Source organism: Triticum urartu, chromosome 7 (genome assembly GCF_003073215.2).
Source record: "Triticum urartu cultivar G1812 chromosome 7, Tu2.1, whole genome shotgun sequence".
NCBI lineage: Eukaryota > Viridiplantae > Streptophyta > Magnoliopsida > Poales > Poaceae > Triticum > Triticum urartu.
In genome coordinates this window covers 497185005-497212127 of record NC_053028.1, presented here as the reverse complement: position 1 = coordinate 497212127, position 27123 = coordinate 497185005, and the positions used below count along the sequence as shown (strand labels likewise).

General features: G+C 44.6%; 1 protein-coding gene across 1 annotated transcript; it reads left to right on the top strand.

Moving 5' to 3' along the window:
* The first annotated feature begins 11749 nt into the window (after positions 1-11749).
* Positions 11750-18944, top strand: LOC125525582 (polyadenylate-binding protein-interacting protein 8-like). The gene is made up of 10 exons (XM_048690590.1): positions 11750-12342; positions 12857-12967; positions 13051-13095; positions 14297-14369; positions 14455-14567; positions 14686-14745; positions 15514-15561; positions 15659-15727; positions 18395-18456; positions 18557-18944. Exons 1-10 carry the CDS (start codon positions 11929-11931, stop codon positions 18612-18614), a joined length of 1053 nt encoding a protein of 350 aa, XP_048546547.1. The 5' UTR covers positions 11750-11928; the 3' UTR covers positions 18615-18944.
* The last annotated feature ends 8179 nt before the right edge of the window (positions 18945-27123 follow it).

Here is a 27123-nt window from a genome sequence, read left to right as displayed (position 1 = left end):
ATGGTGCGTCCTCGACGGCAGCGCAGCACTCCGAAGAGGTGCGCTTGCCGGAGTGGGCACCAGAGCTCTTGCCGGACTTGGTCTTCTTGGTCCCGGGAGCTTCAGCGGCAAGTGGATCGCGGTCTGCCGTGGCTGCCGCTTCCCGGTAGATCTTGTCGGCACAGATAAGAGCGTCCTTCTTGTCGCCAGGGACAGAAATGACGCTTATCGGGCCCGGCATCTTCAGCACGTTATACGCGTAGTGAGAGGCCGCCATGAACTTGGCGAGTGCTGGACGGCCAAGTATCCCATTGTAAGGCAACGGGATATCGGCAACGTCGAACGTGACCCTCTCAGTCCTGAAGTTTAACTCGCTGCCGAATGTTACCGGCAGCGTGACCTTCCCCTTCGGCTTGCTCCTTCCCGGATTGATTCCTTGGAATGTGCCGATCTCTTCGAGCTCGCCATCAGGGATCTGGAGTTTTCGGAGCACAGCGGAGGAGATCAGGTTTAAGCCGGCCCCGCCGTCGACTAGCATCTTGGTGACCTTGAGGTTGCTGATAGTTGGTGAAACCAACATCGGCAGACACCCGACCGCGGTTGTGCGATCAGGGTGGTCCTCAATGTCAAAGATGATAGGCGTGCTGGACCACTTCAGAAGCTTGCGCGATTCGATGGGAGGTTCCGCTGCATTGACTTCCCGCACCCACTGTTTGAGTTGGCAGTGCGAGGTATGCAGGGAAGCACCCCCGTCAACGCACAAGACCTCTGTGGCTTTCTGAAACTCCTGCTCACTGGTCTCAACGTCATCCATGTCTTCATCCTCACCGTCGTCTTCGTCGTTGTCGCGACCGCGGGGAGGTCTGTCTCCTTGCCGCTGCTTGGCCTTGCCGCGGCGTCCTTCCTGGCCGGTGCGCTTCTGGCCAGGTTTCTCGGCACCCCCTTGGGCTCTCTCCCTGTCGCGCTGCTCGTACCCAGCCCTCTATTGCTGGACGAGCTGCTCGACCTTCTTGCAGCTCTGGAGGTCATGGCCCTTGGTGCGGTGAATCTTACAGTATTGCTTGCCGGAGCCGTCCCGCTTGTCGGCGACCGCCACAGCCTGACAGTTGGTGCACGCGGCAACTTCCTTGCCGGAGCTACCAACTGTAGCCTTCGTGGCGTCACCTTCATTGCCGGACTGCTCAACGACCAGCACCTCGTTGTTCTGCTTCTTCCTGTTGTTGCGCCGCCGGCTTCTCTTTGCCGGGGCGGCATCCTCACTGTCAGATCCTCCTGCTCCAGTGCTTTCTCTGGGGAATTTCCTCCCCTCCTCAGCGCGTGCACACCTGTCGGCCAGGGCATAAAGCTCGCTGACGTCCCGAATCTTGCACATCGCCAACTCCTCCCGCATCCTGCGGTTACGCACGTTCTGATGGAACGCGCTGATTACCGCGACAGGGTGGATATTTGGGATGTTGTGGTGTACACGGTTGAACCTCTGGATGTACTGGCACAGGGGTTCTCCTTCCTTCTGGACGAGCAGATGAAGATCGCTCTCTTGGCCATGAGGTTTGTGGCCGCCTGTGAAGGCGCCAACAAACTGATGGCACAGCTCAGCCCAAGAGGATATGGAGTTGTCCGGCAAGTGCATGAGCCAGGACCTGACGTTGGGCTTGAGTACCAACGGGAAGTAGTTGGCAAGGATCTTGTCGTCCCGCCCCCCAGCAGCCTGCACCGCGATGGTGTAGATGCTGAGGAACTCCGACGGATGCAACTTGCCGTCGTACTTCTCTGGTACTTCGGGCTTGAAGTTCTTCGTACTGGGCCACTGGACTTGCCGCAGCTCACGAGTGAACGCAGGGCATCCTACCGGGTACGGCAAGTCGCCTGGTTCCCCTGGCGCATGCATGTCAACAAAGGGCCCAGCGCGCTAGTCTGACTGACGTCGCGCTTCTCTCCGGCGCTCGATGCGAGTACGAGCGTCTTCCCGCTGCCGTTCTTGAAGAACTTGGCGCTGATCGCGACGAGCTCGGGGATCAGACGACGCGGTGGAGTCGCTGTCGAGGTGGATCCGGCGAGTCGGTGATCTTGGCCTTCGGGGTGGGGAGTGCACAGTAGTTGCACCCCCACCAGTCTTGTCTCCACCGGTTCGCGCCTGGCTGACTCGCTGCGGCTGCAACGTGCTCGGCTGCCGAGGAGTGTCACCATTGGCGAAGCCGATGAGACTCTGGATAGTGGCCCTCCAGTCGTCGATCTTGTCCGTCGCTGGAGGGTAGTCTAGGAGCAGCTGAGCTCACGCCAGAGCCTCTGCTGCGGTGGCGGGCGGCGGTAGCGAACGGTGCGAGGAGCGGGATATGCTCGGACTCCTAACCACGTTAGAAGGAGCAGTATCCTGTCCAGGTGACCGTGTCTCGCTCACGCCAGCAGGTTGACGCGCATGGTGGTCTTGGGCGCTCCGAGATCCACCAGCTCGATCTTGATCCAGTGAGCGCATGGTACTGTGAGTACCATGACGCTGCCGGTCCCGCGCCTCCTGAGACGGGCGCGGTGCATGCACGGACGCCGAGGTCTTGGAGTGCGCCCGGTCGTTGTGGGAGCCGGCCACGCCGCCGATGGGCGGCGCAGCCTTGCCCTGGGACCTGGCAGCATCGTGAGTTCCCTCGTCGATGCGTGCCCTTCCGCCAGCGCCTGCCCCACCATCTGTTTGCTCCGGCGGTGGGTGGCTCGGCGCGGACGGAGCAGCTGCCTCCGAAACTTTCTTCTTCGGCGGCATGTTGATGAAGATGGTGAAGATCGATGAAGAAGATGAAGATCTAGCTCGTAAGAACGCCGGATCTGATGTTGATGAAGATGAAGAAGATCTGGCTCGCAAGAACGCCGGATCTGATGTTGATGAAGATGAAGAAGATCTGGCTCGCAAGGACGCCGGATCTGATTCACACAACTTTGACGCCCCCTACCTGGCGCGCCAGAGATGCCGGGGTTTCTGATCCACGGGCACCTATGGGACCGGCGGACCGGGTCCCTTTTGGTTCGGCGGGGGGCGGAGGTTGCGCAAAGAGCAGATCGAGGCGAAGCACGCAAGCGATTTACCCAGGTTCGGGCCGCACGGATGCGTAAAACCCTACTCCTGCTTTGTGGATTGGTATTGATTTCTAGCTCGGGAGCGAGATCGAGCGTGAGTGTGTGGAATTGCTGAACCCCCCTCTACGTTGCCCCGGGCCTCCTTTTATATGCTCAAGGGGTTACCGACATAGGGCAACGGAGGGCAAAAGTGGAAAAGGGTGCCGTGGGTAGGCACAGCTAGGTGCTGTAGTAGGCACAGCTAGCGGCTACCAGTGTTATCATACCTAACCCTGACGGCAGGGGACAAGGGCATTAAATGCCCGTCTGTGTCGCCTAGACAGCACCGAAAGGGACCGCTAGGGACGCCTCCGTCTTGCCACGGTGCGTTGTCTTGTCAGCGCCTGCGTGCCACCGCACGCCCCTAGCTGCACAGCCTCCTACCACGTGCGCTCGGGAGGGGCCCCGGAGCGACACGTGGGTGGATGTGCTGGAGCGCGGGCGTGGAGTGGGGGCTTGCCGCAGCAAGCGCCTTGCCGCGGCCGTCGACTTGTCGCTTCCGGGAGCTTGTCGCTCACCGGGCCTTGTCGGGGCGCGTAGCGCGCCGCGGCAAGTTCCTTGGAATGCCTTGGATGGCCTTCCCGGCAAGCGCCTCTTGCCGGGGCCTTGGGATGCTTCTGATGGCCTTCCCGGCAAGCTCCTCTTGCCGGGGTCTTGCCTTCTTCCCGGCAAGCTCCTCTTGCCGGGGTCTTGTCTTGAGTACTTTGTTCTTGAATGGTCTTCAAAGGGACCACGGGGGATCTTGGCGGTGACCCGGCAGGCCTTGCCGCGGGACGCTGCGACTGCCCGTGCACAAGTTCGGGGTACTAAGGGTACCCCTACTTTAGTACACCGACACACACATACTTGATTGCTCAAGATAATCCAGTTGGAAGCACAACATATACAAACACATGCAAGGAACGAAACCAAACATGCAAAGGGGAAAGTAACTATCAATGTAAACAATTTAAGCACGAGTTACCACAAGGAGGAACATTGGATATAAGATAGAAACTTGATAATCCGAATGACTTGGCTTGAGACAATAAGAATGATGAAGTCCCCTTAAATCTTCATAATGTAGCCAAGTCTCCAATGACCTCCATCATCACCTATTGATCAAGTTTGAGCTTGTTGGTCCCCAATCAAGTTGGGTCCTAAGAGGTTAGTCACAATAGGCTTGGCTACCCAAATGGTTCTTTGCTTCAAACCACTTTGAGTACCAACAAACTTGGAAACCACATTGCCAACCTTATCCTTCCCAAGAGAATAGACATCATCAATAATAATTGGGTTGGATAAGTTACCACTAGTGCATGAAGAAGCGAGGTGACCTTTCTCACGACATAGGTAGCAACGTCTACTCTTCACTTTCTTCTCACTTGATTTCTCAACTTGAGAAGCATTAGCTTGAGTCTTCTTGGGAAGAGGCCTTTCTTTAACTTGAGGTTGAGCATGAGAATGTACTTGTAGCCGCTTCCCTTGTTGCTTGTCACTAATGTCCTTCTTCTTCAATGGGCAAGATCTAACATGATGCCCTTCAATTTTGCACTTGAAGCAAATAATCTTGGCCGAACTCTTGACTTGTTTTTGGCCATTCTTGTTGTTCACCTTGGACTTCTTCTTCTTGTTGGAGTTGAATCCAAGTCCACCTTTGTCATTGGGGGATTTTTGCACGCTTAAGATGTTGTTGAGAGTAAAGTTCCCTTCATGACTCTTTTCCGAGTCTTTCTTCAAAGAAGTGACTTGGGCCTTGAGCTCTTTGATTTCCTCTACATGGTTAGTCTCAACACAAGTACTAGAGGAAGTATAAGCTTCATCATTAGAGCAACAAGGCAAGGAAAGTAATTCATCACAAGATGTACCAACATTGTGAGTAGATGAATTACTAGGACTAGCACATGGCAACATAGCATTTTGACTAGAAGTAGTGCTAGTATCCACATGAGGCTCGCTAGATGTTACCTTAGCAATCATGGCCTCATGAGCTATCTTTAGCACATTATGGGATACTAGAAGATCATCATGGGAGCTTGAGAGCTTTTCATGGCTTTCTTCCAATTTCCCATAGTTGCTAGATAGCAACTCAAGTTGAGCCCGTAGCTCAACGTTCTCCTTCAATATGGATGCTTCACAAGAGATAGAATTAGTAGCACAAGCATCATAATTAGCAATAAGAGGAGAAGACAGCTTGGCAAGCTCTTTTGAATATGAAGCTTTAAGTTGAGCATGAGACTTGGTGAGTTTGATGAGCTCACTCTTAATGACCCTTGAGCCAGTTTTGAGGTGCTCAAAGTCCTCAAGGAGTTTAGCATGTGCATCTTCAAGCTCCTCTTTTTAGTTTCAAAATCATTGGCCACCTCAAGAGATCTATCACGAGATTCCCTCACTCTAGATAATTCTAGAGCAAAAGTCTCCTCAAGAGATTCCTTGGTGGTTTGTTCAAGTTCAAGAGCTTGAGAGAGGTCCGCAATCTCATTAGCATAATCACGCTCATGACCTTCCATTTTCTCAATGGTGACCTCATGCTCCTCGAGATGAGATTCCAACTCCTCAATATACTTCTTGCCCTCAATGGCAATGGACATGATTTCCATGAAGTTGGAACAAGCAATTCTATTTTTATGAAGAGCTTTAAAAACCATTTCCCCCTTATTTTTTAAGGAGGCAACATTATCATTCTCTTCATCATTATCCTCATCATCATTAGCATCAACATCATCATCAAGAGACATATTGGGTTTCAAAGTAGGAGATACCTTTGAAGCCTTAGCCATAAGGCAAAAAGCAAAAGATGATGATGTAGGATCCCTTGAAGCACCATTTAAAACCACATATTGTTCCATGGAGTGTTGGGTTTCCTCTACATTGTTAGCACCACAACTCGAGGAAATACAAGCATTTTTATCATGGCAACAAGATATAGCAAGCATATCATCATGAGATTTAGTCAAACAATTTCTACAAGATATGCACGGACTATCAACACAAGCATGTGAAACATGTATGGTGCTCGAAGTGTTAAAGTCCAAAGAAGATGCATTGCAATAAGATAGTGATGAAATATCATCCACAATAAGCATACCATCATCATTGCAATGACCAACACTACTCACCATTTCATTACCTTGTGGCAAACCACATGTAGGTGAAGTAGAAGAAGTTGAGAACCCAACACGGCCGGAGGTGGAGGGAGAACAATCATCCCCACAAAACTTGGACACGCCATATTTATCTTGAAGCTTTGTCCACAACTCATCAGCATCCCGAAATGGCATGAGTTGAAATATAACTACATTGCTCAAAGCATCGAAAAACACATTAGAAGCTTGAGCATTGAGATAAGAGTTTTTCTCATCCTCTAAAGATAATCTTTGGGGATCCTTTGGAGGAGAAAAACCCATATCTACAATTCGCTCTAAATTTGGGTCCATGACCCTAAAGAGATTAAGCATGCGAATTACCCAAACATCAAAATTTGTGCCATCGAAACTAAGAGTGTTAGAGAATCCTAATCCCCTAGTCGACATCTTTACTCTCTAGGCGGTAAAGCCTAATAAAGAGAGACAAGGCCCTTATACCAATTGAAAGATCATGGATGTCGCCTAGAGGGGGGGGTGAATAGGCGCTTTAAAATAATTGCGGTTTAGGCTTGAACAAATGCGGAATAAACCTAGCGGTTAATTTGCCAAGCACAAAACCTAAAACAACTAGGCTCACCTATGTGCACCAACAACTTATGCTAAGCAAGATAAGCAACTATGTGATAGCAAGATATATGACAAAGAACAATATGGCTATCACAAAGTAAAGTGCATAAGTAAAGGGCTCGGGTAAGAGATAACCGAGGCACGCGGAGACGACGATGTATGCTGAAGTTCACACCCTTGCGGATGCTAATCTCCGTTTGGAGTAGTGTGGAGGCACAATGCTCCCCAAGAAGCCACTAGGGCCACCGTAATCTCCTCATGCCCTCGCACAATGCAAGATGGCGTGATTCCATTAAGGGACCCTTGAGGGCGGTCACCGAACCCGTACAAATGGCAACCCTTGGGGGCGGTCACCGAACCCGTACACTTTGGCAACCCTTGGGGGCGGTCACCGGTACCCGTCAAATTGCTCGGGGCGATCTCCACAACCTAATTGGAGACCCCGACGCTTGCCCGGAGCTTTACACCACAGTGATTGAGCTCCGAACACCATCAACCATCTAGGGCGCCAAGGCACCCAAGAGGAACAAGCTCTAGGGTGCCCAAACACCTAAGAGTAATAAGCTTCTCAAACTTCACTTCCACGTATCACCGTGGAGAACTCAAACCGATGCACCAAATGTAATGGCAAGGGCACACGTAGTGCCCAAGTCCTTCTCTCTCAAATCCCACCGAAACAACTGATGCTAGGGAGGAAAATGAGAGGAAGAACAAGAAGGAGAACACCAAGAACTCCAAGATCTAGATCCAAGGGGTTCCCCTCACACAGAGGAGAAAGTGATTGGTGGAAATGTGGATCTAAATCTCCTCTCTCTTTTCCCTCAAAAACTAGTAAGAAATCATGGAGGGACTGAGAGTTAGCAAGCTCGAAGAAGGTCAATAATGGGGGAAGAACACGAGCTTAAAGGATAAGGTTCATTGGGGAAGAAGACCCCCTTTTATAGGAGGGGGAAAATCCAACCATTATGTGCTCAACCCGCACACGAGCGGTACTACCGCTCCACGAGTGGTACTACCGCTCGGGCGGAAGAAACAGGGAAAAGGAGCAACACAACATGAACCTTGGGGCGGTAGTACCGCATATGAGCGGTACTACCGCTAACCCTAGCGGTACTACCGCTGGAGGAGCAGAACACGGGACCAAAAGAGGCAGGGCAGAGCAGAGTACGACGGTAGTAATGTAGTAGCGGTACTACCGCCCGACCGGAGCGGTACTACCGCTTAGGCGGAACTACCGTGCCTTACTGTCGTGCAACTACTGCTAAACCCGACACGAAAAGAGCAGGACCCAAAGTCGAGGCGGTAGAAGAGCGGCACTGCAGCGGTACTACGATTGAGAGCTCCAAGCGGTACTACCGCTTGGGCTCGCGGTACTACCGCTGGGACCAGACAAAAGCCACTCTCAAGAAGACAAGAACTGCCATAACTTCTGCATATGAGCTCCGAATTGAGCAAACTCAAGCTTGTTGGAAACAAGACGACGAGTAGCATCAAAACAGCGACTGGTAATAGTAAGAAGAGGCAGGGGAGGTATGCCTAACAAAAACAGGAGTGAAACCTCCAACCGAGAAGAACCGGCAAAACCTCCAACATCGAAAACATCATAGAAGATGCATGTGAACTCCGTTTTTGATGAACTCGAGCTTGTCATCAAGATGACCATAAGCTCCAAGACTCACAAAGAGAACCAAACAAGAATCAAGAAAGATGATGCAAGGATGCAATGGTTTGAGCTCTCTACAAACGATACGATCAAGCTACTCATCGAGAGCCCCCCTGATAGTACGGCAATCGATCCTATAACCCGGTCTCCCAACTACCACTATGACACCGGTAAAATAGAAAACCTATCAAGGGCAAACCTTTGTCTTGCACATAGTCCACTTGAGCTAGATGATGTCGATCTTGACTCCCTCAAGTTGGACCACCTTTCTTGATTGCGTTGGTTTGGTGAAGACTAGTAGATTGCTCACCCATACTCCACTATGGGTGAGCAACTCTTCCGCACATCTTCACAAGTCCATTGTCACCACAATGGACGGCAAGCTTCAAGCACTTGATCTCTTCGTGATGCATCACTTGAACTTGCACACGGCAACCTAACCCCACACAGAACTCTCACGAAGACCATGGGTTAGTACACAAAGCATAATGGACAATGCTTACCATACCATGGGATCACTTGATCCCTCTCGGCACATCTTCTACGCTTTGTGGGTTGATCTACTTGATTCACTCTTTGACTTAGTCTTGATCAACCTCTCACAAGATCAATCTTTGGATAATTCCTTGAATAGCACCTTGGTCGACACCAACTCTCCTTGAAACCAACACATGTACTCCAAGAAAAGCCTATGGACAAAACCTTCAAATATAACTCAAGGCAACCATTAGTCCATAGAGATTTTCATCAATTACCAAAACCAAACATGGGGGCACCGCATGTTCTTTCACGTATGTTGTCATAAGGTTTGACCGATAAAGATCTTCGTAGAATATGTTGGAATCAATATGGGCATCCAGGTCCCACTATTGGTTATTTACCAGAGAAGCATCTCGGTCATGTCTACATAGTTCTCGAACCCGTAGGGTCCGCACGCTTAACGTTCGTTGACGATATAGTATTATATGAGTTATGTATGTTGGTGACCGAATATTGCTCAGAGTCCTGGATGAGAGCACGGACATGACGAGGAGCTCCAGTATGGTCCGGAGGTAAATATTGATATATGGGATAATAGTGTTTACTCTCCGGAAGGGTTCTGGAATTCACTGGAAGGGGTTTCGGATGTTTCCCGAAATGTTTGGGTACGAGAACACTTTATTTGAGCCAAGGGGTAAAGCCCACAAGGGATTTGGAAAGTGCAAAAGAAAGTTTTGCGGAGGCCAGGGGCCAGACGCCGGGAACCCTGGCGTCTGTGCCTGGAGTCCGAGAGGGACTCTTGCCTTTCGGGCAAGACCGACTTTGAGGAGGCTTTTGCTTCAAGTTTCGACTCTAAGGCTCAACATATAAATAGAGGGGCAGGGCTAGCACCCAAGACACATTAAGATTCACCAATCCGTGTGCCAGCAACCCCGTCCCTCTAGTTTATCCTTTGTCATAGTTTCCGTTGTGCTTAGCGAAGCCCTTGCAGAGATTGTTCTTCACCAACACCGTCACCACGACGTCGTGCTACCGGAACTCATCTACTACTTCGCCCCTCTTGCTGGATGAAGAAGGCGAGGACGTCATCGAGTTGAACGTGTGCTAAACGCGGAGGTGCCGTACGTTCAGTACTTGATCGAGACATATCGTGAAGGTGTACGACTACATCAACCGCGTTGATTAACGCTTTCGCTTAGCGATCTTCAAGGGTATGAAGATACTCTCTCCTCTCGTAGCTTTGCATTTCCATGGATAGATCTTGCGTGTGCGTATAATTTTTTCTTGTTTTCCATGCAACGTTTCCCAACATGTACAAATGCCCATACACCTGCAATTAGACATGACACAAAGTCTGTGAAGTATTTTTGTCTTGGATAACATAAATAAATTGCTGCATAGTTTGCATTAGAAATCACCTCACAAATATGCATGTATGCAATATTTTTGGTCGTATCCAAGGTAGTTATGTCCTTATCAGGAAGCCCCAAAATATAATGGTGCACAGGAATGATTTTACCTAGCAAGGAAAGTGCACATTCATAGACCGAAGATCAACCCTGTTTCATCTGATAGGAGCTAGGGCACTTTTATTGAGATTCTATAGAGGCCTAACCAAATAGATCTTGCTCCTAAGCTGCAACTAGTTCGTGCTTTACAGGTTTCGGCTACATTGCCCTGGCTCCTATCAGATGAAACGTGGTTGTCGATATGTAACCAATAGAGGAAGTGAATCCAAATTTAAAGTTGTCGATACGTTTCTTAGAGTGCCAATCAAGTTCACAAGGAAATCCGCAGTCAAACTAGAGTTTATAATCCAAATTTAAAGTTGTCGATATGTAACCAGTAGGAGCTAGGGCATTTTTGGAAGCAACTTCAAGGTCATCCTCTAGAGTTTATAAACATATAATCATGCGCCGACGCTTGCTGACATGACCATGAAATAGGTAATATTAGCGTCAACTTCATTAATCATATCTAACTACCCTTTCTTGTTTACTTGAATTTGCATAGCCTAATTTTATTCTTAACTTCTACACAAAAGTACACACCAAAGTTTGCATACATTGCCCCGTATATTGATGTATAGTCACATTCATCTAGGGAACCAGTACACTGCTAAGTGTATAAAAAAACACCATTGAAAGAAATTCCTACAATTTTGATTAAAAAAATAATGACTACTATTAACATTAGCCCTTTTTTCATGAAAAAAGAGAAAATAATCCTCGTTCTGCTCTTGTTGCCACTAGCATCATATGGCCACCTAACCCTCAGCTAGATCTCAGATGACAAAGTCTCACCAACCTTTGCACTCCGAGCTCTCGTTCCAACTCCCGTCGTTCAAACCACACATCAGTTTCATGCGCGCCGCATAATAATCGGTCAAGCAAGCTTAGCCCGAGAGGTGCCATCTCACATGGAGCTTCCCTACGTGCACACTGACTCCGCAACACGTATGGTTGCGAGCTCAGAAGATCTCGTCACTCGCACAGATGACTTGCCGTGCCATTCCACACGCCCATACGACTCAATCTACCCACCGAAAACCTTCGCCGTAAAATGATACAACTCTTTATTTTCCCTGCAAGAAAGTCTTTTTTCGGTGTAAAGGATAAGCAAAAAAATAAACGGATAAATACGGTGACAGGAGCACAACGGACAGAAACGGACACGAATACGCCCGGGGGCAATTTATTTCTCCCCAAGAAAGGATTTCGTGGCGCAGGAGAAAATGAAATAAAAACGAAAACGAAAAGGAAAAAGGATATTAGTTGCAGTAGAGAAAAGAGTGGGCTTGGGCACCTATTTATAGCCAACCTCCCCGAAAGCGATCTCGCTCGCCTCCTCCACGCTTTTTTCCTTCCATTCCTCCCTCCCCGCTGCCCCAATAAATAATAAAAACCCAACCCCCACGCCGAATTCCTTCGCTCGATTCGATTTCCTCGCCAATTCACGGGGGCCGCTAGTGCCGGGGGCGCGATCGGCGGTGAGATTCGTCGCCGGGCGGAAATGGTTGCCGTGGCGGCCGAGGGCCCGATCCGCGCCGACGCCGTGCCGGCGGCGGCGGCCGGGGCGGGCGCGGAGAGGGCCGATGCGGCGGCCGCGGGAGGCGCCGCGGCGGCCAAGGCCAGGGAGGACGAGGTCAGGGAGTACAAGAGTGACGTCAGGAAGCTCGAGGAGCTGTTCAAGAAGCTGAACCCCTCCGCGGAGGAGTTCGTGCCGCTCTCCCGCCGCCAGGGGGACGGCGCCCGCCGCCTGTCGGCAGACGCGCCCGTCTTCGTCTCGCCCGCGATCGACTACTACGCGCCCCACCACCCGTTCCAGCATCAGCAGATGCACGTGCTGCAGGTGGTCGGTGGCGGAGGCGGAGGGGGCAGGGACTCCAGCAGCGACGGATCCGCCAACGGCCAGCCGAATCGACGGGTAAGCGCGACCCGAATTGCCGATTTGGGCTCGGTTTTTCGATTTGTTTCCTGTGGGGGCTTTGGACTGACGACGCCTTGTGGCCAGATCAGTCGATCAGATTTGAGGTTTATGGTGATGTTGATGGGTTTGGGTTTTTTGATCTCTCTCCCACGCGATCGGCTCGGGGGTTGATCTCTTTTCTAGGGTTTTAGGTGTAGTTGGGTTCTGATGTTGGTACCGTCAATTTTGGGTGACGCGAATTACTTTGTTGAACGGATTTTTCTCATAGATCGATCGATTTCTTCTCCCCTCTTCTTGTACAAGAGATGTCAGTTTTTATGACTATACTAACGTTGATGTTTTATTGGATTCGTGTGGTTGACTCCATATCCGTTTGCTTTTCAGTTGTTGCTAGTTTTTTCACATGAATTTGTTTGTCAATGCTAATTGTACATTTCACCATATTTGGGTTTTAGGGGGCAGCACTTCTTTCTTGGTTATATTGATCAGCTGCATTGTTCTGTGGTTACAGAGAAGGAATGGCTTCAACCAGGGGAGACGTAGGATGGGAGTTCGGCCCCGGCGAACTGATAGGGAGGATAGTGTACGGCGAACTGTCTATGTCTCAGACATTGATCAACATGTGAGAATATCAAAGATAATTGAGCTGTTGTGTTTTTTTTTTCAGTTTTGTTATTGATCCCGGAATCCCCCATTGATTTGCAGGTTACTGAACAGAAACTTGCTGAGGTTTTCTCAAACTGTGGTCAAGTATGCTCTTAATTCCTTAATATTAGATCCTAGTTCTGATAACATATGATGTTTGTTTGTCATATGATGTTTTTCTATGTCTTAAAATAAGATAAGCTATATGTTATTTTAATCGCTTAAAATATTGCATGACAAAACTGGTGTAAGTGGAATTCATCATCTGGTAACTAGGATGAATTTGCTTATATGTTAGATATCTTGAATCCAGAATATGTTGGAACTCATTTCTGTCTGTACGTTGTAGCACACCGCAAGCATGGGTTTGTACTATGACATGAAATAGATGTAATTCACCTGGGTGCCACTCTAGAGTTTCGACTCATTTGATTGAAGGCACTCTGAAACAAATATGTATAGTTCCCTTATTTTCTAATTAATTCTTTAATTATTCCTCCAATCCTCTTTGATCTCTGGCATGAGATAACTTGTCCCAACCCAATAGGAATATGGCCTAACCATTTTTCTTACTCTTATCTATTCATATAGTTTAGTTCTCCCTATTAGTATGCTAAGTTATAAGTTACAAACCAGCATATTTGTGCCACAGTTATACTTGCTGTCAATTAAGGTGGGATGCCATTTGTTTACTCATCTCAGAAGCACAACTAAATTGATCAAAACTGAACAATCCTCATTTAAATAACCCAACCACTACCACGTTTTTACTAATATTTAGTTTAGCAGTCTTTGGTGTATTGAGTATTGACAGAGAGATCATCCTCTGCTGCACCATTTTTTTATGCACATCCCTTTGGTAAGGTGCTTGCACCAGCTCTTGAAGTTAAATTATTTGAGTCCACCTTCACCAGTGCCAGGCTCTCTTGTGTCTTCTGGGGTGCTTTTATTTTTACCTCCCGTAAAGACATAACCCTATTTAAGTGTAACTGATGTATCAGATATTTGATTCCAGTCAATCTGGAACATCCTGTCCTAATTGTCATAATCATCAATTGATGAGAATTACTATCTTCCACGAAACAGATATTATATATCCCTATAAACAGGTGTTGTATGATTGTATCCCTATATGCCGAGTTTAAAGCGATGTGGCGTAAATAGGCGTGGCATAAATACACCCCAATCTTGAAATTCCTGGATCAACCCCTGCTTTAAGTAGTTGCTATATATAGGCAACATTGGATGCTTGCTTGTTTATCTCATTGTTTAGACTTAATCTTCTAACCATCTTTTGCACCTGTAGGTGGTAGATTGCCGTATCTGTGGTGATCCAAACTCAGTGATGCGTTTTGCTTTTATCGAGTTCGCTGATGATGGTAGTATCTTCAACATATAAATTGCTATTTCATAATTGTTATGTTGTAAGAAGCAATCCTGGATGAATTTCTACTTTTTCTGCAGTCGGTGCAAGAGCAGCTTTAACGCTTGGTGGAACCATTCTTGGTTTTTATCCTGTCAGAGTTCTGCCATCTAAGACTGCTATTTTGCCTGTGAACCCCAAATTTCTTCCTCGAGTAAGTAAACATATTTGATCACACAGTTTTCTTTTTCTAAAAATATAGATATAGATTATACTATTAGTTGATTTGTGATATCTATAATAATATTAGCCTGAATCTGCTTTTTGTGCAGACGGAGGATGAGAAAGAAATGGTATCAAGGACTGTGTACTGTACTAACATTGACAAAAATGTATGCTGCCTTCTCTTTCATTTCTGTTATGCTTGTAACTGCACATGTAAATTATAATCATACTATCATGAGAGCGTGCAAAATGTGAGCTGGATGTTCTTTCCTTCTTTTGTGAGCAGTTTAAAGACTCACTTGATATGTTGATGTTTTATGATCGTAACTTAGTAGCCTGATTTGGTATTAGGTACTTTGTATTAGCTGGAACTGAAATCCGTTCCATTTGAACCAACGTACACTCAGATGACCGGTTATGATGGGTTGTGGGTTCGCGCTAGCTATTGCTAATTTTGAATAAGTTCCTTCAATAACGCATGATTTACATTACATTATACAAGTTGAAATCTAGGCGTGAGAATTGTTACTAAAACGGACTGTTCTTTCAGATTTGCACACAAATTTCAGCCATGTCCTGAGATAGGGGGTTGATATTAGATCTTAATCGGAACGGATGGCTTAGTTTATGTGTCTACCAGATTTCTTTTGTTTCGGTATCCCTTTTTATAATAGTCTAGGTATTTTTTTGTGTAAGCTTAATGTGCCTAGACTCCTAAATTAATATCATGAGCTGTATTACTTAATTTCTTATTTTCTAGCAGTGAACATTTCAATTATGATCTAGAATAAAGATAAATAACTAAGCCAAAGGACAATTTGTAACGCTAAATCCAGATATCCTTTTGTTGTTCTTTGGTGATTTCTCACGGAGTTTGATATGGTGTTTGTACTGCATCTTTCTGCTTTCTTAGTTCTCTTTGTCTGAACATGTAGGTTCCAGAGGATGTTGTGAAGAATTTCTTTGAGGGAATTTGTGGGGAGGTATGTTCTAATGCTTTTATCTTTCTGAACACATGTTCTTGAATGACTCAGATGAAGTCATTTCCTCAAGACATTGGTACTTTCCCTTTCCATTTAGGTTGCTCGACTGAGGCTGCTCGGTGATTATGTGCATGCTACATGCATTGCCTTTGTTGAGTTTGTTCAGGTAAGCAAAACTTGATATTGTACTTAAATTCATTATAAGTTATCAATAATGTTCTATTTTACCTTCTAAATGCTGCTAATCTCCTAAGATTCTAAAGTGTAGATAAATATAAGATTTTCTTTATGTACTAATCCAACAACTGTAGTTTCTTTTACATAAAGAAACTGCAAACATATAACCAAAGAAACCTTTTGTGTGTGTAACTATCTATCTGCTGTGCTGTTTCATTCTATAGAACTGTTAATTTTCACAGTCGAACTTAATTTGACCATCCTTTGACATTTGTATTGCGCAACACATTATTTTCTCCTTTCTTTGTGTTACATTCAATCATTCCTTTGCAACACCTTCTGGTTTATGCACATCCAAAATAATAATAATCAGAAACACAGTTTCTGTTCTTACAAAAAAGTCAGATGGAAGTTGCCAAACATCTGATCCTTTGCACCTAGTTTCTGATTTCCGTTCTTACATGAAACATCAGATAAATTGTAGAGCGGCCAAACATTTCGGCCTCTGGTACACAATAACAGCAGTATTTCCAACTTGTTTATGCATAACATTCTAGAAAGTGTTAAGGAGTATTAGTATTGGTCTAGGAGTCCTTATTAGTCTATGTTTAGTTTCCTTGCACCTCAAGTCATGTGTAATATATATATGCCCCTTGGGCCTTCAATAAGTTGCTTTCCTAACATGCTGCTCTAAAATAACACTAAGAATGCGCAAATTTTTATTCAGTCTGAATTCTGAAACCATCCTGCAAAGCATGCAGCAAGCTGCTTACCTTATGATCTGAAACTCAGAGACATTTTCCTTCAGAAGTCATTTTGTTCTTAACCAAGGTCTCTAGGTGGGGGCGACTCCCACCCAAAATTTCTAAAATCATGTTCGAGTATCTTTCAAACTTGCACTTTAGGGATGTCAAGTTCTGCTTGCACTCTTGTTCTTAAGGATGTCAAGTTTTAACTTCTGAACCCCCCGCACCATATGTCCAATTCCTAGCCCTGGGAAGTCACCAAGTGCATGATTGACATTCAGTTATATTTTGAAAGTGAAATGCACGTTCCACGATGTTTCAAACTGCAAAGTTTCTGACAAATCATGGAATTGACAAGTAAATTTGCCTTTCCAGCATCATTTGATCAAATATTCTTTATAAAAGGCAAAAACTGTATAGACATTAACTATCTAGAAAGGCACACCCGTGAGAACCGAGTGGTGTGTACTATAGTGTAACATTAGCTCAGTTCTGCTTGCACTTCTCTGTTGCGATTTCAGTGTTTTTCAGTCATTGTTAGGCACTGTTGCTTGAATTTCAACCACATCTACCTGATTTCTCCCCATTAGATTTTTCAAAATGTGATATTGTACCACCTAAACAGTTTTTGATAGTGAAATTATTGTTAAAAGTAACCCCTTAGTATACGATATCTCTCTGTTACTGGTTTAATTACCCAGCTACCAATATTCCCATAAGCTGATTGTGATTAATTCCCATGTTCGTTAAACCAAGCTGTCATAATCTTGTATGCCACCATGTAAGTCCCGAAATAGATGATGCTTTAGAAACTGCATAGTGGAAGTTCCTTATCATTGACAACCACTTCCTCTATCAAAATATAAAATGTCTTATATTTTGATATGGAGGGAGTAATTGTTAAAAAACTATTTATGTTAGCTGGATGCAAATGATTATCGGTCTAGCTTTACCTGAACCTTTTCTTTTCAGTTTGGTATTTTGTTGTATTGTCTTTGTTGCATGCCATTGCTTACATTTCAATTAACATCTCACTGGTTTCTCCTAAATCTTTCCAAATGTGATACTATCCTACCGGTTTCAAACATTTTTACCATAGCGAAATATTTGTTAAAAGGCTAATTCCCAAATAGACATCCTTTAGAAAGTGTGCAGTCAAATTTCCCTATCAATGACTTAACTATTTGTTAAAAAGAGTATTTATGTTAGTTAGGTGGACATATTACCATCGTTTTTGTTCATAAAAACTACTTTCACAATATAATCTTGTATGATGTTATACTTGCGTATTTTGTACAAAAGTAACATCAAAGTTTCATGTTGTAGAATATGAAACATAAGAAAAGTCATCTACTATTTTGGAATTGATGGTATCAAGGATTTGGTTATTCAAGGGCTGCTTCCAATCTAACTACGTTTGAATTAGTTCATCTTGCCGCGTGGAAACGTTCAGAAGTTAGGACAAAAGTAGAAAGCTTTTATAAGTCTCATATGCTTGAAGTTTGGTGTGATGTCATTAGTAAGTACAGTAAGTATATCGTAGCTGATCAAGTTTGGAGATACTATTATGACTGATTCACAATTTGTTGGTACTCTTTCTATGGTTAAATGTGAGCCATTTTCTACCCAGTTGTACTCTAAATCTCTTAAAAGCATGACACATTCAAGATTCATTACTTATTAATTATAATGTTCTCCTTGGTATACTATTGTTTATTTTAAGGTTGTTCCTTGCAAAGAAAATCTACTGGTTTCGTTTGGGTGTCGGCATATTGTCACAACTGCTTGATTGAAATCTTTGTACCTAATTGTTATATTTTCTATATACAGTACCATATGTGAGGTTTTTTTTGGCTTTACAGTCTTTGTCTAGCCCTTTTGACCTTTTTTTCTTTTATTTGTACATGTAGGCAGAAGGAGCAATTTTGGCCCTGAACTGCAGTGGCATGCTTCTTGGCTCGCTTCCTGTCAGGTAATCACATGCTTTCCATGCATGTTTTGAATTATTGTTACTTTTAAAAAGCTGATTTATGGCGATGTGCTCAACTGTTTCCTTGTTGTGGATTGTGCAGGGTGAGCCCATCCAAGACCCCAGTGCGTCCCCGTTCGCCTCGTGCGATGTCGCACTGAATCTGTCTCGTCTGAAGCCGGCGTCCAGGGCAGCAATTCCGGGCAACAAACCCCTAGTCGTGGCCTTAGAGACTGTTGCGTCGCGGATCAGTAACTGTCGTTGAAGAGAGTGAGTGTTACCGTTTTGGTTATCTAGGCTAGAAGAAGGCCCTTCCTTGCTGATCAGATGAGAGACCCATCTGTATGTTCTTCGCTGGGAGCTCTATTTTCACTTCTTCTTTTTTTGCTATATCCTTATTAATCCGTTTGTTAATTATGGATGGATGCTGTAGCTGCCTTCGACAGGCATTGGAACAATAATGTCTATGGCTTGTCCTATTTCAGACTTCATTCTCACTGATGTTGATGTGCGTGTAACATAAGCTTGCTGCACTATGCATGCTATGAAGGGCATCTTTCGGGGGTAGTGGACAGGGGCATGTGGCTGTGTGTGGCCGTTAGAAGCAGGGCCCACCATTTCTCACAAATGGAAATACTTCAGTGGTTTCAAAATAGGTGTCGTGATAGGATTTTCAAGTCGATCGAAGAGGAACCAAAACACTCCTCGACCGGCCTTGGACAAGGAGCCTGCGATCCTGTCAGCTGTCAGGCTAACTAAGAGTCAACTCAGTGAACAACTAAACAAAATTCGTATTTAGCTACATTTTAGTTTCTTTTTGAGAAATCAACTCCATCTTAGTATTCTTGTTGATTTGGTGATTGGGTATTCCAGCCCAATGCAACACTGATCTCTCCAATTCATACATCCAAACGGGAGTTTAATTTTTATCTACTTCGGTCTAAAGAATGCGTGCTCCAATTCATACATCCAAGTAGAGCCTTAGAGTATCTACTGCAAATCTGGCCCCTCGTCTCTCGTGCTCGGCAGCCACATATCTTAAATCCGGACTTTCAAATCCATGCAAACCCAGGCACATCAATCATACAAGCCAATGTTGCATGTAAATAACAAATATTGATACTAAAAATATGTAGTTCTTACATAAAATTAATTTTAAGTGCACAACTCAAACATTAGCTCATTGGTTCCCATTGTGAGTCTATATATGCTTCACAAGATCACTAAGTAGCTGCGCGTGCATCTGATGATCTCGAAGATACGAATGCATCTGCAGAAAGTTCATAAGTTGATTTGCATCTTGATCTTCTGGTATTTGGACTTGTCTCCAGGCGCTTCAAAATCATTGTTTGTGCAACACCATCACTCTCAGCGTCGATAATCATATTGTATAAAATACCACAACATATCATTAGCTGCCATAGAGTTTCTGATTCTCACATCATTGCAGCTCCACAAACAATTTCCCAACGAGATTGAAGCACACTAAATGCCCTCTCCACATCCTTCCTAGCTGCTTCTTGATTGTTGCAAAGTGGCTTTGTTTGTTTTCGTATGGTTCGGATATGGTCTTCACAAACGCCGCCCACTAAGGATAGATGCCATGCAAGATAATATCCCATATTGTAGTCATGGATGTTGACAATGTAGTTGCACGGCGATGATTCTCCATTACAAAGCCTCCTGAACACAGGAGATCGTTGAAGCACGTTGATATCGTTGTGAGAACCCAACATTCCAAAGCATGCCAAATCCATAAGTCATGTGATGCCACTGCTTCCAATATGATGGTGGTCTCTTTGGTGTGATCTTGATACATTCCCCACAAATCTTTGGGGTAGTTCTTCCATTGCCAATGCATACAATCAATTGATCCGAGCATTTCTGAAAATCCTCTGGCCTCTTCAATAGCCAACAACTTTTCTGTGTCCTGCACATTTGGTTCTCTCAGATACTCTGCTCTAAACACCTGCACCATGGCGCGGAAAAACTTGACAGTAGTCTTCAGGCATGTGCTCTCCCCCATCCGGACCATCTCACCAATGGCATCTGCGGCAGTACCAAGTGCAAGCATCCTTAGAGCGGTCGTGCATTTTTGCTTAGCAGAGAAAGAAAGTTGGCTATAGCAATCCCTTGTGAGCTTCAAGTAGTCATCATGTGCCTCCACTCCCTCCACAATGCGCAAAAACAATGGTTTCTGCGTGTGAAAATGGGGACGAAACCATGGATCATCCGGGAAAGTTGGGTCCGGAGCAACGTAGTCCTTGTGCAGTAGCCATGCTCCGGAGACCCTATCCCGACTGATCACTCCTCTCCATTTGATTGAGCCCTTGAAGTTGAGAATATGCTTCACCTGCCGGTCCATTTCCTCTTGCATGCTTATGAGCATGATCATGTCCACTTCTTCGTCCGAATTCGACAAATTGAAGAACTCATCTTGAATCATTTATCAAGCTTCATCGGTCCATAGTCCTCGTCCAATGAAGCATTAGAATTCATCGTTTCCCTACAAATAAATCACAAAAAAACCGGGGCGGACAATGTGTCGAACACATAGAGTGCAAGGGGCAGCCCGAGAGTTGCCCGACGTACCGCGGTGGTGCCTTGGCCGGCGACGATGTCCGCGGCGGATAGCATGGGTGAGAGGACTGCTCTCCTTTGTGGCCTGTTTGAGCCGCCCGTCTGGGTCATTTTTTTGACCGGTCAGTTGTTAGTGACCGGGACGTCCGCCTAGGCATTTGAGACGGGTTTGGGGCCCCTGACTTTAGATGCTCTTGATGACCCACAAGTATAGGGGATTAATCGCAGTCCTTTCGATAAGTAAGAGTGTCGAACCCAACGAGGAGCAAAAGGAAATGACAAGTGGTTTTCGGCAAGGTAATGTCTGCAAGCACTGAAATTGTAAGTAACGAGGAGTTTGATAGCAAGATAATTGGTAACGTGCAAGTAACGATAATAGTAACAAAAGTGCACCAAGGTAGCACAATCCTTTTGAGGCAAAGGGCGGGCCAAAACGGTCTCTTATGATAAGCAAAGTGTTCTTGAGGGTACACGTGAATTTCATCTAGTCACTTTCATCATGTTGGTTTGATTTGTATTCGCTACTTTGATAATTTGATATGTGGGTGGATCGGTGCTTAGGTGTTGTTCTTACTTTAACAAACCTCCTACTTATGATTAACCCCCTCGCAAGCATCCGCAACTACGGGAAAAGTATTAAGAATGAATTCTAACCATAGCATTAAACTTTTGGATCCAATCGGCCCCTTACAGAATAGCGCATAAACTAGGTTTAAGCTTCTGTCACTCTCGCAACCCATCATATAATAACCACTCCACAATGCATTCCCTTAGGCCCAAATATGGTGAAGTGTCATGTAGTCGATGTTCACATGACACCACTAAGGGAATCACAACAAACCTACCATCAAAATATCAAACACATATAAAATTCACATGATTACTTGCAACAAGATTTCTCCCGTGACCTCAATAACAAAAATAACTACTCACAAATGATAATCATGCTCAAGATCAGAGGGGGTATTAAATAGCATATTGGATCTAAACATATAATCTTCGACCAAATAAACCATATAGTAATAAACTACAAGATGTAATCAACACTACTAGTCACCCACAAGTACCAATCTATAGTTCCGGTACAAAGATTGAACACAAGAGATAAACTAGGGTTTGAGAGGAGATGGTGTTGTTGAAGATGTTGATGGAGATTGCCCTCCCCAAGATGGGAGAGTTGTTGGTGATGATGATGACGATGATTTCCCCCTCCGGGAGGGAAGTTCCCCCGGCAAAATCGCTCCGCCGGAGGGCAAAAGTGCTCCTGCCCAAGTTCCGCCTCGAGACGGCGGAGGTTCGTACCGGAAGCCCTCTCCTTATTTTTTCTAGGTCAAAATGACTTATATACCATAAGATGGGCACCGAAGGTGGGCTAGAATGAGCACAACCCACTAGTCTTGTGCTCACCAGGTGGCCCCCTCCGGTAGTTATTTGCTCAAGTATTTATTATTTATTCCATAAAATTTTCTCGTGAAGTTTCAGCTCATTTGGAGTTGTGCAGAATAGGTAGCCTGACGTAGCTTTTTCTGGTCCAGATTTCCAGCGCCGGAATTCTCCCTCTTTGTGTGAACCTTGCATATTCTGGGAGAAAAGGCATTAGAATTACTCCAAAAAGCATTATTATGCATAAAAACATTATAAATAACAGTAAGTAAACATGATGCAAAATGGACGTATCAACTCCCCCAATCTTAGACCTCGCTTGTCCTCAAGCGAAAACTGAAATCGAAAAACATGTCCACATGCTTAGAGAGAGAGAGTGAGGTGTCGGTAAAAAAATACGGACATAGAAGCATCATGTAAATTTTATATAGAACTTTTATCATAGGACTTTTATCATAGACTTCTCATGAATAAGTAACTATTCATCACAACATCGAAGTATAAATCATAAACTCTATTGGACACCAATAAACTATGTTCTCAGTCAACTTTACAACTACAATTCATCATCTTTTCAGGAAGGGTTACGTATCGGAGCCTTTAGGCAAGTCCACATACTCAACCATCATATAGTCTTCTATGATTGCTAACACTCACCGCATACACATGAGAAAAACGTTTCAATCTGACACATAGAAAGATAGGGGCTTATAGTTTCGCCTCCCAACGTATTCACCTCAAGGGTGATGTCAACAATAATAACTCATGCTATCCATATCCAACTGGATATATGTGCCTAGATCTTTCCTCACCACATGATGCTTGCCAAAAAATTAAAATAAAAAGGAATAGAGAGAAATTTTTGACTCTTGCATAAAAGTAAATACATAAAAGTAAAAGATAGGCCCTTCACAGAGGAAAGCACAGGTTGCCATGCACTTTTTGTTTGTATGCTCAATCCCTTAGTGCAAAAGAACGTCACGTTATATTGCCCCTTGTGATAGCAACCTTTATTATGTAGTCTGTCGCTTTTATTCTTTGCCATCACAAGTTCGTACAACGCTCAATTTTCTCTTACACTAATTGATCTAACATTTTTAGAAGCAATTTTTATTGCCTTGTTGCACCGATGACAACTTACTTGAAGGATCTTACTCAACCCTTAGGTAGGTATGGTGGACTCTTGAAAATAAGATTTGGGTTTAAGGGTTTTGGATGCACAAGTAGTATCTTTACTTGGTGCGGAATTTTTGGCTAGCAAAGATGGGGGGCAAGCACCACATGTTAAAGGATCTATGACAATATAACTTCTATGTGAATATGAACAAGCATAAATCATTACATTGTATTCCTTGTCCAACGTCAACAATTTTGGCATATAATATTTTGATGGGGGCTCACAATCAAAAAAGATTTCCAAGATAGTGTATTTGCACGTGAATCTTCTCTTTACTTATTAATTATTTCATGAATTGCATCATTGACCAATGCTATATTTGTCAATCTCCAATAAAATTTTCTACTTATGCGGTGTCATTACTTACCATAAGATTAGAATATGATCTTTTTCATTTATTTCCTTTCTTTTTTATTGAACATGAAAGTAAATAAAACAAAACTCAAACTAAACTTTATTATATATCTCGCACACGATTACAAAGATAGTTCACTAAGCAAACTCTCGAGGAGAAAGCATCGAACTAAACTTTTATTCATCTAAAGCAAAAGATAACTATGGATCGAACTAAGACAAGTAAATGCAAAAGATAGTGGGGGTGATACGATACCGGGGCACCGCCCCCAAGCTTGGCGAAAGCCAAGGGGAGTGCCCATACCCGATACTCAATGTTCTTTTGGTGATGAAGAAGGAGGTGGTGGTGATGAAGTGGTACCGATCCTGTCCTCGGGTTTCCATGGCAGAGGCTCACCATCATAAGAGGAGGAGTGAGTCTCGCGGGTCCTGCAACTGGCAGCCAAACTCATACCTTTAAACCTTGCCTCATATTCAAAGACTTGGTTTTGAAGGTCATAGATCTGGCTCTGGAGGAAGTTGATTTGCTCGTTGAAGGAGAAGACGATGTCCTTCATGGACTTGCCATCCACCTTGAGATCACAGGTGTAGTCCGTGATCATGAGGTGATTGGCATTGAGTCCACGTTCCACCATCCCCTTGCACCGAAAGACTTCCTGCTCCATAGCTTCAAGCCTGACCTCCACGAACTTGTTCCTGCATCACTTTCTCTTGGACGGGATATGTCCCAATTGGACGGTATATGCATACGGGGAGTATTTTCGAACCCATAATTGTGAATCAAATTGTGAAATTTTTTATGATGTAACCTGTGTAAAGGTCTCCTTGGCGGGAGTTCTTCTTGAACTTCAGGGTTCTCTTGACTGTTTGATGATCTTATGGCCTGATGAGGATTAGGACGAGTGGAGATGCTAGCCAATGTGCCCCTCTCGGAAGCCGGAGAGTGAACCTCGGGAGAGTTTCCTTCATCTTCCTCCATGGCAACTGCTACCTCTTGAGCTTGCGTTGGTTTTTTCCTTGAAGAGGAAAGGGTGATGCAGCAAAGTAGAGTAAGTATTTCCCTCAGCTTTTGAGAACCAAGGTATAATCCATTAGGAGACAACGCACAAGCCACCGAATACCTGCACAAAAAAACACCAACTTGCACCCAACGTGATAAAGGGGTTGTCAATCCCTTCACGGTTATTTGCAAAGTGAGATCTGATATAGATGGATAAACGGTAAAGTAATATTTTTGGTTTATGCAACGGAAAGTAAAAGATTGCAAAGAAAGTAAATAGGAAACTAAAATTGTAGATCGGAAACTTACATGATGGAAAGTAGACTCAGGGGCCATAGGTTTCACTAGAGGCTTCTCTTAAGATAGAAAATATTACGATGGGTGAACAAATTACTACCGAGCAATTGATAGAACAACGCAAAGTTATGATGATATCTAAGGCAATGATCATGAATATAGGCATCACGTCCGTATCAAGAAGATCGACTCCTGCCTGCATCTACTAGTATTACTCCACACATCGACCGACTCCTGCCTACATCTAGAGTACAATACGTGTCGGTTCCCCTTCTGTCACTAGGATCGAGCACCGCAAGATTGAACCCAAAGCTAAGCACTTCTCCCATTGCAAGAAAAACCAATCTAGTTGGCCAAGTCAAATCGATAGTTCGAAGAGACTTGCAAAGATATCAAATAATGCATATAAGAATTCAGAGGAGATTCAAATAATATTCATAGATAAGCTAATCATAAATCCACAATCCATCGGATCTCAGCAAACACACCGCAAAAGAGTATTACATCGAATAGATCTCCAAGAACATCGAGGAGAACATGGTATTGAGAATCAAAGAGAGAGAAGAAGCCATCTAGCTACTAGCTATGGACCCATAGGTCTATGGTAAACTACTCATGCTTCATCGGAGAGGCAATGGTGTTGATGTAGAAGCCCTCCGTGATCGAATCCCCCTTCAGCAGGACGCCGGAAAAAGGCCCCTAGATGGGATCTCACGGGTACAAAAGGTTGCGGCGGTGGAAAAGTGGTTTCATGGCTCCCCTGGAAGGTTTTGGGATATTTGAGAATATATATAGGCAGAAGAAATAGGTCGGTGGAGTCACGAGGGCCCCACAAGGGCGGGGGGCGCGCCCTACCCCCTGGGCGCGCCTCCCGACCTTGTGTCCGCCTCGTGGCTTTCCTGACGTGCACTCCAAGTCCTCTGGATATCGTTTGGTCCAAGAAAAATCATCGCGAAAGTTTCATTCCGTTTGGACTCCGTTTGGTATTTCTTTTCTGTGAAACTCTAAAACAAGGAAAAAACAGAAACTAGCACTGGGCTCTAGGTTAATAGGTTAGTCCCAAAAATAATACAAAATAACATATTAATGCATATAGAACATCCAAAGCAGATAATATAATAGCATGGAACAATAAAAAATTATAGATGCATTGGAGACGTATCAAGCATCCCCAAGCTTAATTCCTGGTCGTCCTCGAGTAGGTAAATGTTAAAAATAGAATTTCTGATGTGGAATGCTACCTAACATATTTATCCATGTAATTTTCTTTATTGTGTCATGAATGTTCAGATCCATAAGATTCAAAAGAAAAGTTTAATATTGACATAAAAACAATAATACTTCAAGCATACTAACAAGGCAATTATGTCTTCTCAAAATAACATGGCCAAAGAAAGCTATCCCTACAAAATCATATAGTCTGGCTATGCTCCATCTTCATCACACAAAATACTCAAATCATGCACAACCCAGATGACAAGCCGAGCAATTGTTTTTTCATACTTTTGGTGTTCTCATACCTTTTCAACTTTCACGCAATACATGAGCATGAGCCATGGACATAGCACTATAGGTGGAATAGAATATGGTGGTTGTGGAGAAGACAGAAAAAAGGAGATAGTCTCACATCAACTAGGCACATCAACGGGTTATGGAGATGCCCATCAATAGATATCAATGTGAGTGAGTAGGGATTGCCATGCAACAGATGCACTAGAGCTATAAGTGTATGAAAGCTCAAAAAGAAACTAAGTGGGTGTGCACCCAACTTGCTTGCTCACGAAGACCTAGAGCAATTTGAGGAAGCCCATCGTTGGAATATACAAGCCAAGTTCTATAATGAAAAATTCCCACTAGTATATGAAAGGGACAACATAGG

Excerpts from the sequence above, each read along its gene's own strand:
- LOC125525582 (XM_048690590.1), top strand. The coding sequence starts at position 11,929 with ATGGTTGCCGTGGCGGCCGAGGGCCCGATCCGCGCCGACGCCGTGCCG. Across the intron at positions 12,968-13,050 it reads TCTCAGACATTGATCAACAT|GTTACTGAACAGAAACTTGC; the intron begins GTGAGAATATCA and ends ATTGATTTGCAG. Across the intron at positions 18,457-18,556 it reads CTTGGCTCGCTTCCTGTCAG|GGTGAGCCCATCCAAGACCC; the intron begins GTAATCACATGC and ends TGGATTGTGCAG.